The 13,191-nt window shown below is 55.1% G+C and overlaps 5 protein-coding genes across 5 annotated transcripts; 2 read left to right on the forward strand and 3 right to left on the reverse strand.

The window, feature by feature from the left end:
• Window positions 1-1,404: 1,404 nt before the first annotated feature.
• Window positions 1,405-3,696, forward strand: BU25DRAFT_346677 (uncharacterized protein; the record flags this gene model as incomplete). Its single annotated transcript, XM_033703110.1, has 4 exons — window positions 1,405-1,818; window positions 1,865-2,820; window positions 2,871-3,419; window positions 3,468-3,696. 4 exons carry the CDS (start codon window positions 1,405-1,407, stop codon window positions 3,694-3,696), a joined length of 2,148 nt encoding a protein of 715 aa, XP_033559382.1.
• A 1,006-nt stretch (window positions 3,697-4,702) lies between these two features.
• BU25DRAFT_124604 (uncharacterized protein) lies at window positions 4,703-6,428 on the reverse strand. Its single transcript, XM_033700466.1, has 2 exons — window positions 5,667-6,428; window positions 4,703-5,617 (listed from the first exon to the last, which is right to left on the reverse strand). Exons 1-2 carry the CDS (start codon window positions 6,288-6,290, stop codon window positions 4,847-4,849), a joined length of 1,395 nt encoding a protein of 464 aa, XP_033559383.1. The 5' UTR covers window positions 6,291-6,428; the 3' UTR covers window positions 4,703-4,846.
• A 22-nt stretch (window positions 6,429-6,450) lies between these two features.
• BU25DRAFT_441633 (WD40 repeat-like protein) lies at window positions 6,451-8,099 on the forward strand. Its single transcript, XM_033709243.1, has 2 exons — window positions 6,451-6,749; window positions 6,804-8,099. The coding sequence occupies exons 1-2, from the start codon at window positions 6,586-6,588 to the stop codon at window positions 7,702-7,704; spliced, it is 1,065 nt and encodes a 354-aa protein (XP_033559384.1). The 5' UTR covers window positions 6,451-6,585; the 3' UTR covers window positions 7,705-8,099.
• Window positions 7,616-8,993, reverse strand: BU25DRAFT_124602 (alpha/beta-hydrolase). Its single transcript, XM_033700465.1, has 2 exons — window positions 7,968-8,993; window positions 7,616-7,919 (listed from the first exon to the last, which is right to left on the reverse strand). The coding sequence occupies exons 1-2, from the start codon at window positions 8,878-8,880 to the stop codon at window positions 7,798-7,800; spliced, it is 1,035 nt and encodes a 344-aa protein (XP_033559385.1). The 5' UTR covers window positions 8,881-8,993; the 3' UTR covers window positions 7,616-7,797.
• Window positions 8,994-9,320: 327 nt separating this feature from the next.
• BU25DRAFT_423609 (uncharacterized protein) lies at window positions 9,321-12,788 on the reverse strand (the record flags this gene model as incomplete). The annotated part of the gene is made up of 4 exons (XM_033708227.1): window positions 9,321-10,216; window positions 10,270-12,598; window positions 12,693-12,720; window positions 12,772-12,788. The coding sequence occupies 4 exons, from the start codon at window positions 12,786-12,788 to the stop codon at window positions 9,321-9,323; spliced, it is 3,270 nt and encodes a 1,089-aa protein (XP_033559386.1).
• Window positions 12,789-13,191: the final 403 nt, after the last annotated feature.

A 13,191-nucleotide genomic window follows, 5' to 3' on the forward strand; every position in this document is an offset into this window, starting at 1 on the left:
TCCTTTTTTTGATCTACCAGATATACGTGACTTACGTTTCAACAGAGAGGCAGCCTATTCGCATCCAATCAATCAGTGACAATTGCTACGCCAGGTACGACAGTTGCTAGGGTAGAGCAATATCGACTGCCGTGGCGCGCGGCGCGGTCGCAGCTGCAGATCTGAAGGCTCGATACTCTTCCTTCTAGAAACAGCCTGGTTTTGATTAAGTGGCCTCATACCCCTCGTCTTCAAGTTCGCCTGCGGTACTGTGCTTGCCAGACTAGAGGAGCAGCCGCTCAGTTCCGTTTCAAAAGCGGTAATCGACGAAGTGATCCAACCACGACTCGAAATACGCCTGCAACAGGTCACGACTTGAAGGCATGCGTAGAGGAACACGTCGAAAAGTGTACCAGGCCTGTCGCACCATATGACTCTTTTGGCGCTTCCTTGAATGTTCTTCGCGCCATCTGCACCTTCCGCGGCTTCTATGGCTCGGCTTGACGCTCCTCTCTGGTTATAGGATGTCAGTTCGATATTAGATGCGGTATAGGAGCCACCCCAGCCTATAGGGCGAACAATACGTCTTCGAACGACCGGCCACGGTGATTCGTAGCGATACAAGACGGCTGCGAGCATTCTGAGCACTTGCACATTCTCGTGATCAGCAGATAACTCTGATGCAGATCCAACGCTGATCGCTTCGAGATCAGATTGGTCGTACCTGACTTTATATGCTACACATGGTTCTCCATGCTAAGACGGCGGCATCTTGCTCTTTAGCCTGTGTAAGCGGCTTGCAGCCAATATGGATTTCGATGCAAGAATACTCGCTTCACTACCCTGTTTGGACTTACCGCATGGGCAAGCAGGGTTTGGCACTTCTCGTGCCCTGTGCTTCCTGCAAATTGTTCGGTAAGCAACAAAGGCCTCGTCGACCAACGCATAGTCGTCACCGCTACTGGAGACACTGACTATCTTTCATGTCTGTGAAAGGATTGGAGGCAATCGATTGTCACCTTGGCAAGGGCCTGTTGGAGTCACGAAGTTGAATCCACTGACACCCCTGCACGATTATGTGGCGCCAGTTTTGATTGTCTGAGCCGGGTTGTGGAGTCGTCTGTGCCCAGTCCGCCCCCGCAATCAAGCAACCCTCATTTCGTGATGACAGTTCAGTCGCCCTGAGGCTAAGGGAGGCGAAATCTCAGAGTAATATATTTGCGGGAGGGCGGCTACCTACGCTGACTACTGCCTGCTGGGCGAACTTACATTCTGTTTGCTCTTCAGACGCAAGTAACAACCTTCACATCGGTTCCCGACTTTGGATCTTGGACGTTTTGTGTCGATATCGTGGCTGCGCGCTTGTCCACGCCAGAAGACTCCATTGCAGCTTGCTCCGGCCGTTGTATTATGGGTCCACCAATCATGGCCGGACTCACGCCTTCTCCAGACATTAGTCCCGTGTCAGCAGCAACCACCAATGGTCTCTTTCCGCGAGATTCCTTCTGCCTTAATCTTTCCACTCTGCCGGACGCAAGCAGCTTCATGCTCAAATCTGCATTGCGATCTCCCCATCTCTTCGAGTCTCCGAATGGCCTTTTCTTTGGTGGTGGTGGACTGAGCAATTCATACCGGAAGCGCCCCCGTAATATGTCTCAATCATCCGGTACCGATCGTGAGATGTCCACAAACGGCACACCGCCCGCAGCGAACCAGGCAGGAAGCACCGCGCCCACAAGTACCATTTCCAACGGCACAGGCAGCGAACTGCGACCTCCAAACAAGAAACGTCCCAGCACCGACACAATCGATTATCCACGACGACGAGCAACTATCGCGGTACTGCAATACGCTCTTTGTAGCCGTCCAACACTAACAGTTATAGTGCGAAATATGTCGGTCCAGGAAATCACGATGCGACGGCACAAGGCCAAAATGCAGGCTTTGTACAGAACTCAACGCAGAATGCATCTACCGGGAGCCAGGTATCAAGCTGGACGCAGGCGACAAGCTGATCTTGGAGCATCTCAACCGCATTGAAGGTCTTCTGCAAACAAGCCTCACCAGCACTTTCTCACTAGCAACACATTCTCCAACCACGAGCAATTCTACGAGTGAGGACTTCCTCGGCCGCAGCAACGGCCACATGCTCAATTTAGGTATGGTCCAGCCAATCAACGGTATTGGTACGTGGACCAACCATCCTTCCAACATCTCGACCATGCCAAAGACGCACAACACGGCTGCCTTGAACCTGCTATCTTCCCCTATGATTCGAGAGCTGGTTTCCCGTCCATACGACCCGAAGATCCTGCTTCAGCTGGAGATGAGCCGAGAGCCGGTCAGTCTTGGGACATCGCGAGGATTAGATCTGTCGAACACTGGCCCGTACGTCCAGGCGTACTTCGAGCGCGTGAACGTCTTCTATGCTTGCGTAAATCCATACACCTGGAGCAGCTACTATCAGACCGCCCTTGCCCATGGATTCCGAGGAGGACCAGAGAGTTGTATAGTACTTCTAGTTCTTGCGCTTGGCCATGCCGGCAGCACTGGAAGCATAACGCTACAGAACCCTGAGAAGGAACCTCCCGGCTTACCATATTTCGCTGCAGCATGGGATCTGCTTCCAAGCGTGATGACTAGGAACAACATGGTTGCTGCGCAGTGTCAAATTCTAGCGGCTGCTTACTTGGTATATCTGGTGCGACCTGTGGAAGCATGGAACGTTTTGTCAGGCGCCAGCATGAAGCTGCAATTACTTTTGAGTGCTCCTGGACGAGTTTCGCCAGCTGAAGAAGAGCTGGGCAGGAGAGTGTACTGGAATGCAGTGATGATCGAAAGGTGAGCTGCTTGGTACTTACAGGACCGTATTCATACTGACAGTCAATCAGTGATCTTCTCGCCGAGCTCGATCTCCCACACTCTGGCATCTCACAGTTCGAAGAGGGTTTCTCGCTGCCGACTGGCTTCGAAGATATGGGCACTGAGGCGGTTGGCCGAGACGAGCTATGGTACTTCCTTGCAGAGATTGCCCTCCGGAGATTGCTGAATCGAGTGAGCTCGATGCTCTATATTCGGACCACACCGTACTCGAAAGGTCCTGCTGCCACGTCGATCGCCCAACTAGATCCGTTAGTGGTGGAACTTGACTTCCAGCTGAATCAGTGGTACGCAGGCTTGCCGCCCGCGATGCAGTTCCCACTTGATCGAGTTCCCTTGCAGAACCCTGTACAGACCGTACTGAGGCTACGATACTTCGCCTGCCGGACGATCATCTTCCGACCCTACGTACTGCTTGTTCTTCAAGACGAGAGCCTAGCACTGGACTCAAGTGTCCAAGACAATTGCCACAAATGCCTAGAGGCATGCGTACGCCAGCTAGAGTACATCACTGCGCACCATGCAGGGCATCTGCCTTACCTATTTCAAGGCGCACTTTCGTAGGTTCTTTATTCGTGCATCTTTCAAGTATGCTAACATAAGCCTAGAATTGTCTCGCAGACTCTTCTCATCATGGGCGCAACCATGACTCAGTCACTGTCACAACTCCTCCCTCCACCAGCGACCATGGACGACATCATCAACAACGTTGTGTTGGAGATGGAACGCTATGCACACCTCGCTCCCAGTATTCGTCTCTCTGCTGAGATTGTCCGCGAAGCCGAGGGCAAGCGACAGATGTGGCTTCGTACCGCTGGACTGAAGTTCGACGCTTGAACGAACGGCACTTGGTAATGAGTCCCAAGGCCCATCACAAATCATAGCATATCGACAACACGGTTAGCTTCAGTGCGTCCCGGTCACACGATCAGTCCTACGTACTCAAGGCATATCGTCCGACGAGGATCGTCATATAGCCGACTCGACCGGCATCGTTTCACACGTTCACGACTGTGCCCCAAAACCTGACGTCGCAGGACGAATGCAATATGCAGTCTCGCCACGTTTGCAATATGCAGGTGACTATGCATAGAACATTCTACTTCAGAATGAAGCATTCTTCGCTTGGTACCTGGCAGGCAACATGCCCCACGCTGCCGGTAGGGTCCGAAAACCCACCGGGTAATACAAGTTGTCATCACCGTCCGAGCCTCTCAGACCATCCTCTGGTCGTACAACAGAAGCGAACATCGGAAGTATCAGGCCATCTACTGTACCTGGCAGGTTTGCAGAGACTGCAGAGCCACTCGGAATCAGGTTGTTACCGCAACAAGTAGCAAACATGGCAGTGAAGGAAGTCAAGGTTGCTTTGTGCATAGCTGAGGGACTGTTAGATTAGAATGGAGAGCGCCAATAGCTAGTCACAGTATAAGCATTCAGGTAGTCGCTCAAGAGCATAAGTCTCTGCCAAAATCCATACCAAGTCACTACCCTTCTCAAATGAGATCTCGTCATCATCCGCCCTGTCCTCTTCCCATAGCAGCACTCCTTCCGTCAGCGCTAACCCACTGCTCATGCAACACAGCCTCTCGCCCCAGCGCAGAACTCAGTCCAACCCAATAACCACATATTGCAACAAAGCTTGTCCGCATCGCCCAGCGTGGCTGGCAGGGTTCAGGGGTGGGCTGCATGCACCCCATATTATCGACTTCGATTTACCCGGATCCACAAGCTGGAGTGATGCGCAGAGCCGATGCTGACCTGTCATAAAGTGCCATGGAAGCGTAGGGGGCGCGTACGCGTTGCCGAGCGTATCGCCGGGGTGTAGTGGGTTGTGGAGGGCAAAGTAGGGTCGCGTGGTTGGTAGGTATGCGGTGTAGATGGTTGGGCACGCGGTGGGCTGCGTAGTGCGACGCAGCTCGAGTGTTCCTCGAGTAGCCACGTGGATTGAAAATGGTGTGGATATTGTCGGTCGTTGAGTAGGGTCTCATGTGACCTCCGTGTCCTTCTCGTCCTTCAACGACGACGGTTTCTCTTTGGCCAACCTCTCCTGATCAGCATTCGCCTTCGCGGCCCAAGGTGGCTCTCCATCATCGTCAAACTCCGCCCACTGGAAGAACGAGCATCCATCCTGCCCAGGAACATAGTTCGTATGACACATCCATATATATCTTCCTCTCGACTCTTTCTTCCTCGTAGCACACCTCAGCACAGTAGGTACGCCGCATTTACACTTCGGTGTATACCGCGGATGCAAACTATCCTTGTAAAACCGATATGTGATGTTGAGCCGCTTGTTCTTCGCCAGAGGATGCGGATCGATAGCTTGCGCAGGGGCGATGGAGTGTTTCCACTCTTCCTGCATCTCGGCATGCATAATTAGCAACGAGTTGTGCGGGAGGTGGATTGAGATTTGTCCCTGGGCGTCTGCGAGAGAGCCGTCGTCTTTGCGGTGCTTGTCGTCTTCAACGTGAATCTTGCGGACGCGGAACTCGCGTGCTACGCCGAGAGAAAGGCTGCCGATGACTGCGCGTGGGCCGAGGTAGGTCAGTTGGTCGGCGTGGTAGCCGACGTGTTCTTGGGGGCCGTCGTAGCAGTTCACGAATGCAGTGTTGGCTTTCCAGGGGTGGGGAGATTGATACTTGAGCTTTTTGCTGTTGGGGTAGAAGTCGAGGATCCTTCGTTGTATCTCGCGGTTGACGGCTTCTTCGACTTGGGGGACTGCGTTGAGCATCTCTGGCAGGCTTTGCTGAACGTTCTGCCGCATGTTAGTATACAGGAATCGTATGGAGCCACCTCAACCGTACCTCAACTTTGCGGCCATCATAGATGTACTCGGTCTTCTGCTCCTCTGCCTCGGCAAGAGAGTTGACGTAGAAGCAGAACGTGTGAGGGCTGGTAACCACGCGATTAAACAGCTTGAACTCGAGACTTTGATACGTTGGTGCCTCATCGAGTAATTGCTGTAACAATGCATTTGCTTGCTGAGGCGGCAGGAAATTGTGAATGATAGAGCATGGCGTATGCTGCTCGATATCTTCTGGGCTGAACAGGTGGAGCGTCTTGCCCTTCTTGACCAATGCCTTCTTCGCCGGCCCACTACCGTCAGAGTTCACATGATATGATGATAGTGATGATTGGTAGCCAGTAGTGGCGTTCGCACTTCGTTTTTTTAGGGACGCGAATGTACTCTGTGCGAGGCATGTAGATGCTTGTTCGACAGATCCGTCTGAGGCCAGCAGCGCTTCGAGTAACGTCGTTTCTTCAGCAACTGGATGTAGTGAAGCCAGCAGAGCTAGCTTGAAGTCTGTGGATTCTTCATCCTGTTCTGATGCTGAGATGCGTTTAGAAGCTGCAGAAGCCGCCGGTGGCGGTACAGGCTTTTGCGACACATCAGCCCGCTTCCTCTTTCTTGACACGAAGGCGTCCATGTTCTGTCGTGATCTCACTGGGCCAGCGCATCTTTGTGGTGATCAGGCAGAAGTAGCTGAATTGTCTTGGAAGACGCGCCCTCAAGCGCGCTGTCACGTGTAGATCGCCGGCGCATGCAACTGCCCCGCTGGACCCCAGCCTCGGCCGTTCACTCATCATCCGCAACCATGTCGCTGTACACCAACAGCTTCAACTTTGTGCGAGCGACGATGCGCCGCACCTTGTTATTGTTACACGCCACATAACGCTAAAGAAGTAATCTGCCTGCGGGCCCCACTATATAATCCACACACGATGTTGGAGTTCCGGACCCAAGGTTACAACGGCTATAGCGTCAAGTACTCGCCATTCTTCGATTCGCGCATAGCCGTAGCCAGCTCGGCAAACTTCGGGCTGGTAGGGAATGGCAGGTTGTACATTCTCGGCCTGACACCAAACGGCATCGTAGCAGAGAAGTGGTGCGCTCACGCTCACGTGTTCCTTCACAGCTGCACCTACTAAGCCTCGCACAGGTTCGACACCCAAGACTCCCTCTTTGACTCGACCTGGTCGGAAGCGCACGAATCGCAAATCCTCACCGCGGGTGGCGATGGCTCCGTAAAACTCTTCGACATAAACGTCGCGCAATTTCCGATCCAATCCTGGACCGAGCACGCGCGCGAGGTCTTCAGCGTGCACTGGAACCTCGTATCGAAAGACACGTTCCTCTCGTCGTCCTGGGACGGCACAATCAAGATCTGGAACCCGAACCACAACGCCAGCATTACCACGCTGCCGACGCACAGCTGCACGTACTCGGCGCAGTTCAGCCCGCACGCGCCCAGTGTGGTGAGCAGTGTGAGTAGTGATAGCCATTTGAGGGTGTTTGATCTTAGGGCCCCGGCGAGCGCGAGTAATCACCTCACGATGAGTGTGCCGATACATACGCCGCCGAAGCCGAGGATGGGTGCTGCGGCGCCGGTGGGCGTGCCGCCGAGCGAGGCGCTGACACACGACTGGAATAAGTACAGAGACAGCATCGTAGCGACGGCGGGCGTGGACCGGCTCATTCGGACGTTTGATATAAGGATGCCGGGCGCGGGGCCGATTGCGGTGCTGCCTGGGCACGAGTATGCTGTTAGGAGGTTGACGTGGAGTCCGCATTTATCAGATATATTGCTGAGTGCGAGTTACGATATGACGTGTCGCGTGTGGACGGACGGGAGTGCGATGGGCGCAGGCACGATGAAGCAGGAGAATATGCTGGAAGATCCTATGGTGCATGGAGGGGGAAGAGAAATGGGCAGGATGGGGCGGCATACCGAATTCGTCACTGGTGTAGACTGGTGTCTGTTTGGAGCCGAGGGATGGTGCGCTAGTACAGGGTGGGATGAGAGAGTTATGGTCTGGGACGCCAGAGCAATTATGCAGTGATCGAGCGGAGACATGTGCGTGGATTCTGCATACATACTCATCGTTTGAAGGGGTACTCCATCACCGAACGAACAAATGAACCGTACTCGCATGTCAGCGAATTCGCTGCTTCTGATCCTCGAAGTCGAAGCCGTGCTTCCTGTGCACCATCCTCCCGAAACCAATTGCTTTCTCGAAAACTTCCACTCTCTCCTTCTCCATGATCCACGATGGCACTTTATCGTTAGCAGATCCTCAGAATTCCAGTCCAGCTTCATACTCACACTCAGTGAACCCGTGAAACCCCTTCTCCACAACCATAACCTCCACACTCTGCCCGTCGCCTTCATTTCGTTCCCTCTCCAGTCTCTCAACCATACTCATCTGCTCATGCAACAAAATATCAACCCCTGCACAAACAAACAGCATATTCCTAGGCAAACCCTCCCTTCTCGCAAGGATAGGATGACATCTCCCATCCTCTCTATTCTTCTCCCTCTCCGTGCCAGCATACACATCATACAACGGCTCCAGAAAACCCAACGGGTCATGTTCCGGAAAACCCTCTGGCCTTATCTTATCCCTGGGCCGCAGTCGTAAGTCAACGGGAGCACAGGAGCCCAACCACGCCTTCACTGTACCCGGTGGTAAGAGCTGGCAAGTCCCCAGTGTAAGCGTGCCACCCACTGAACTCCCACCCAGCGTCAACAGATCCTTATCAGCCCCAAGTTCTTCAGCGTGAGCGAGCAGGTAGGACACGATATCATCAACATCCTCCTGTGCTGCGGGATAGATATGTCGTGGCGCAAGTCGATAAGACCCACTCACAACCACCGCTCCCGTCCTCTCCGCCAGCAAAGTACACCATCGCACCCCCTGCTCGGGGAATCCGCCGATGAAGCCGCCGCCGTGGAAGTCGACGTGCAGCGGTCGTAGGGTGGTGTCGTTGGATGCACGTGGTGGTTGGAAGACGAGGCATCGTTTTGGGCCACTGCGGGTTGGGATGTAGCTCACTGTGTAGGAAGTCTTGAAGAGAAATGTGGGTGCTGTGAGGAGAAGGCAGAGGATGTTGATGGGTTGGAGGAGGAGGAGACGCCAGCGGTGGGTGAACGGAAGGGTGGAGAAGAGGGCGTCGGTTGTTGGTTGGAAGATGCGTGGGAGGATGGAGAATTTGTTGAAGAGGTGTGTGAGGGCCATGGTGGTCGTGCGTTTACATGTGCGACATTGAGGTTGATATGTAGAGAGTAGAGCAAATGTCAGTGTATATGATGGTCTGAACCACCTTCATAGCAACGCATGACATACTAAGTAGTGGCTGAAAGCTTCCTTTTCAAGAATGCGAGATACGATGTGGCTGCTGACTTTGATCGGTGGTTGCCATTCCGTGAGGCCGCCAGCTAAGTGCGAACTGCCGACGTTGTACATAGGAGGAGGAGCAACCGTGAGAAATTGGAAAACAAGAGTACTGCTGAAAGGAAGGTCAAATATGGAGCTGAAAATGCTGGATTATGTATGTTCTATCTCATGCTGGGCATCTCATGGGTATCGTAAGCTCGTCTTGTGTTTTCGTATCTGGGGTCATTAAGAAGCGGTAAACAGAAGAAAGAATAGGAAAACAATGTGCCAATAAAAGCGCGCTACCGGAACAAAGACTGCAAGACACTCTCCAATCTGTCTGCTGCTGGATCGTCACCCTTTCTGCGACCCTTCTCGTCAAACCGTGGGGGAAGTTCAATAGTGGAATCTGTGTCAGACCCAGGAGACTCAGCACGTCGGTGTCGTTTGCGGTCGCGCCCTGAACCTTGAGAGCCGTTAGTAGATCGTTCGTCGGCATGGCGTCGTCTGTGATGGTCCCTGTCTCGATCTCTGTCTCGGTCGGAACCACGGCTCTCATCACCAGAATCACTGTCTTCTCTACGCTCGCGATGCCGGTCTCTGTTCTTGTCGGTACGCTCGGGCGAAGGATTGGGTGATATCTCCTGCTCTTGCGGATTGAGATCAAACTTCACTTCTTTCTCGCGTGTGCTGACTGGACTGGGTGCAAGTGGTGGTGACTCGTCGCGAGTCTGATTTAGACCTGATGCATAGTCAGTACGGTCGTCAGCTGCGTGGGTAGGTTGGGACCCACCACGCGTAAAAATAGGAGTAACGTGCTCGGTGCCAGCATTCTTAGGGACTGGAGCACTCACATTCTCGTCTCCGCGACGCGCCTGGTAGTAGTGGTTCTGATCTTGATGTGCATAAGGGTTTCCTGGGTTCATATCCTCGTGGGCATAGCCGCCTGCAGGTGGTTGTGGACTGTAGTTATTGTGTGGTGGGTAGTCGGCCGGATTATAAGGTGGATACGGGGCATTAGGAAGGTTGCCATCTACGTGGCCTACAGGAGCTGTTGGTGGTGGAGGGAAGTAGTTGGTCTCTGGAAAATAACGGGAGTCATTGGGGTGTGCGGTCGATTGACCCGGGCTGTATTGGCCAGGACTGTAGCGTCCGCCCGGGCTGTAGCTGCCTTGACTATAGGCAGACTCATCCTCGTCTGACGGATTGTAAGCATGTTGAAATAAGAATTAGAGAAAACCATGTGCTTACGTCGTCGATCTCGCTCCTTCTCAGCCTTCTTGCGATCGCGCCGCTTCGCTGCTTCGTGAGCGGCCAATCCAGCAACTCCAGCGACCGCTGCCGTCTCTGCTACCGATCGTGCGCGACTCTTGCTTCGGCTCCTGGTGTCACGTCGACCGACCGAGGAGGAAGAGGAACCGCGTCGTCGTCTGCCGCGTGCGCCGCGTGATCGACTTCGTTCACGATCGGTATAGATCGGATCACCGCCGTACTCTACTAGCACAGGGTCACTCTTTGCGCTTCTAGGTCTACTGGAGCTGCGCCCAGTGAGGCGGGAGAGCACCGACCTTGATCTTGAGCGCGACCTCGACTTAGATTGCGAGAGCGCCCTAGCCTCCTTCTTAGCCTTGTGCTTCTCATACAGTCCAGCGACGGCTGCTCCGGCGACACCAGCGGCAGCAATCGGCACACCCTGGCGAACTCGGCTAGGCGAACGCTTTCCCTTGCGCTTTCGAGACTTGCTGCGGTTGTGTTGGACCAGACCGGCTACAGCAGCGCTGGCAAGACCAACGGATGCTGCTCGGTTGTTGCGGTGCTGAGGATCCATGTGCTTACTCGTGCTTCGAGATCTACCACGGCCATCCTCCTCGACAACAGTCACAGACCTAGACCTACTCCTTCCATGTCTTGAACTTCCCCTCCGTCTTCGGGACCTACTCCGGTGCTCTGTGACCACGGTAGTAACGGGCGCGTTCTTCTCCTTGTTTCGCTTTCCTACAGCGTAAGCAGCAAGGCCAACGCCTGCAAGAGCAGCAAGAGTGCCAACTTCCCTCACACGGGACTTGCTGCGGTTGCGGCTCTTGCTCCTGTGCCTCCTACGCCTACCTCGGTCCGAGGAGAGGGAGCGAGACCTGTCGCGGTTGTTGTAGCGGTCGAGAGCCACGGCACTTACAGCACCAAGCGTGCCGTAGCCGAGGGCATTGCCAATGTTGCCCCCAGCCTCTTCGCCCTTCCTCTTGCGGTGATGCCTGAGGATCTGGCCGGCGGCGACTCCAGCAAGCGCTCCTGCTGCGGCGCTGCGCTTGCCGTTTGGACTTCCATCACGGCCCCACGTGTCCTTCTCCTTGTGGACGTATACCACATCGTCGTCGCTGTAGTAGTCTCGGTCACCGTGACGGTCTCGGTACTCGCGTTCATCGAGGTATCGCTCGTCTCTGCGGCCGCCTCGGTCTACCTCCTTCACCCTACGCTCGTAGTAATAGTCCTCGTCGACGCGGGGACGGGCAACCTGTCTGTCATCGTAAACTTCCGAACGCTCAACAAGTTCGTAGGCGGGCTCCTGGATGCGCTCCCGGATGATGATGGGCTGTGGCACCTCCTCCCGGATAATGATAGGCTGCTGCGCAGGCTGGGCTTCGTTGCGGATGATGATGGGCTGGGGGGCCTGCTGGGGGGGTGGTTCGGGACGGAAGAACTCTGTGGAGCGGGAGTACCTCTCAAGCTCGTATGGCTGGTAGTCTCGCTGCTGCTCCTGGACGTCACGTTCGTATTCGCGCGAAATGCGGATCTCACGTGCGCTGGAGCGGGCAGGTGATGGGGAGCGGTCAATCTCGCGCTCGATGCGGTACTCGCGGACTTCGCGGCGCGGCGGCGAGGGCGAGCGGTCGACGTAGCGGTACTCGCGGACTTCGCTGCGGCCGGGTCCCGGGTCGTTGCGTTCCACCACGTACTCCTTCCTGACTTCTCGGCGCTCTTCGTAGTCCTCGCGGGGCCGGTGGACGAGGCGCATCTCTTGCTCGTACGTGTCTTCCTCCAGGCTGTGGTCGGGCACCTTGTAGCGCCGGACGGTGGTGTAGCTGCGGGCGCCGCCCTGGGACTGCGTCTCCCAGTCGCGCTCGCGCTCGCGCTCGCTGCGCTTGTAGATGACGGACATGGTCGTGGGCGACGCAAGGTGGGGGCCAGGACGTGGGGCAGAGTGTCGCAGCGCGGGGTCGCAGAGAGAGCGCGGTGTTATGTGTAATGTATCGTCGGCTGCTGCCGTGGTGGTAGCGAATCCGCTATGATGTCGCGGTGCAGTCTCGTCTGCCCAGCCAGTCGGCCTGACGAATCCTCTGGGGCGCCGTGGCTGCGGGCGGAGTGAAGCGGGAACGCGCAGTGGTGCCGATCGCTGTTCGCAGTGATTGGCGAACGTGTTGATCAACACGCTCACGGGTAGGAAGATGCACAGTGTGCTGCTAGAATGGCGGTGGGATAGCGAGAAATAGGGTAGCGGAAAGGAAGGGCTGGGCGCAAGAAGAGCCCACAGCAGGGCGGAATCAGGCGCAACTTGGAAGACAGACGCCCAGGGTGAGGTTGCGGGCTACGTCATTACAATCAACAGCCAAAATTAGTAGTCACGGCAGCGATCACTCGAAGACACCACAGACTGCTTTCATATTCATAATTATACATACGGTCGCTACGATATGCCGTACCCACCGTCTACAACGTGGCGCAATCCTGCCTCTTCTAGAAGGGAGAGCGAGCCCTCACCGCGCTGCTGCGGCCATCGTGAGGGGGCGTCTGCAGGAGCCCTATCAGCCTTCATGTGAACTGTCCGCTCAGCACGGATCACATGCATGCCGCTATGCTGCAGCACCAGCTCACCGGACGTCACCTGCCTGCAAAACAAATGCTCTCGCATAGCCCCTTACACGGTGAGTGAGAAGCTCAGTTCGGCTGGGCAGTGGTCGCCTACATGCGGCTGACATATGGCCCCATGATGTGGGCAAGCGGACAGTGAGTCTTTGCTGCTGCCTTGTGGGCGTGTATGTCTTCATGCCGTCAAGCCACGAGTATGTGGCTTTGAGTCGCTGGGGAATTCCAGTCAAATCTAATACTCACGTGTGGGTACACGAGATCAGGCACCGGCTTTGTGTCGAAAAGGGTATCTCACGTCTACGTACTGCCGTA

This window comes from Macroventuria anomochaeta (assembly GCF_010093625.1).
Source record: "Macroventuria anomochaeta strain CBS 525.71 unplaced genomic scaffold BU25scaffold_27, whole genome shotgun sequence".
Lineage (NCBI taxonomy): Eukaryota > Fungi > Ascomycota > Dothideomycetes > Pleosporales > Didymellaceae > Macroventuria > Macroventuria anomochaeta.

Bases quoted from the DNA above. Each gene is read 5' to 3' on its own strand.
- BU25DRAFT_124604 (XM_033700466.1), bottom strand. From the start codon at position 6,290: ATGGACGCCTTCGTGTCAAGAAAGAGGAAGCGGGCTGATGTGTCGCAA. The intron at 5,618-5,666 runs GTACGGTTGAGG...AACATGCGGCAG, and splicing joins ATGATGGCCGCAAAGTTGAG to AACGTTCAGCAAAGCCTGCC.
- BU25DRAFT_441633 (XM_033709243.1), top strand. From the start codon at position 6,586: ATGTTGGAGTTCCGGACCCAAGGTTACAACGGCTATAGCGTCAAGTAC. The intron at 6,750-6,803 runs GTGCGCTCACGC...AGCCTCGCACAG, and splicing joins GGCATCGTAGCAGAGAAGTG to GTTCGACACCCAAGACTCCC.
- BU25DRAFT_124602 (XM_033700465.1), bottom strand. From the start codon at position 8,880: ATGGCCCTCACACACCTCTTCAACAAATTCTCCATCCTCCCACGCATC. The intron at 7,920-7,967 runs GTGAGTATGAAG...CTAACGATAAAG, and splicing joins GTTTCACGGGTTCACTGAGT to TGCCATCGTGGATCATGGAG.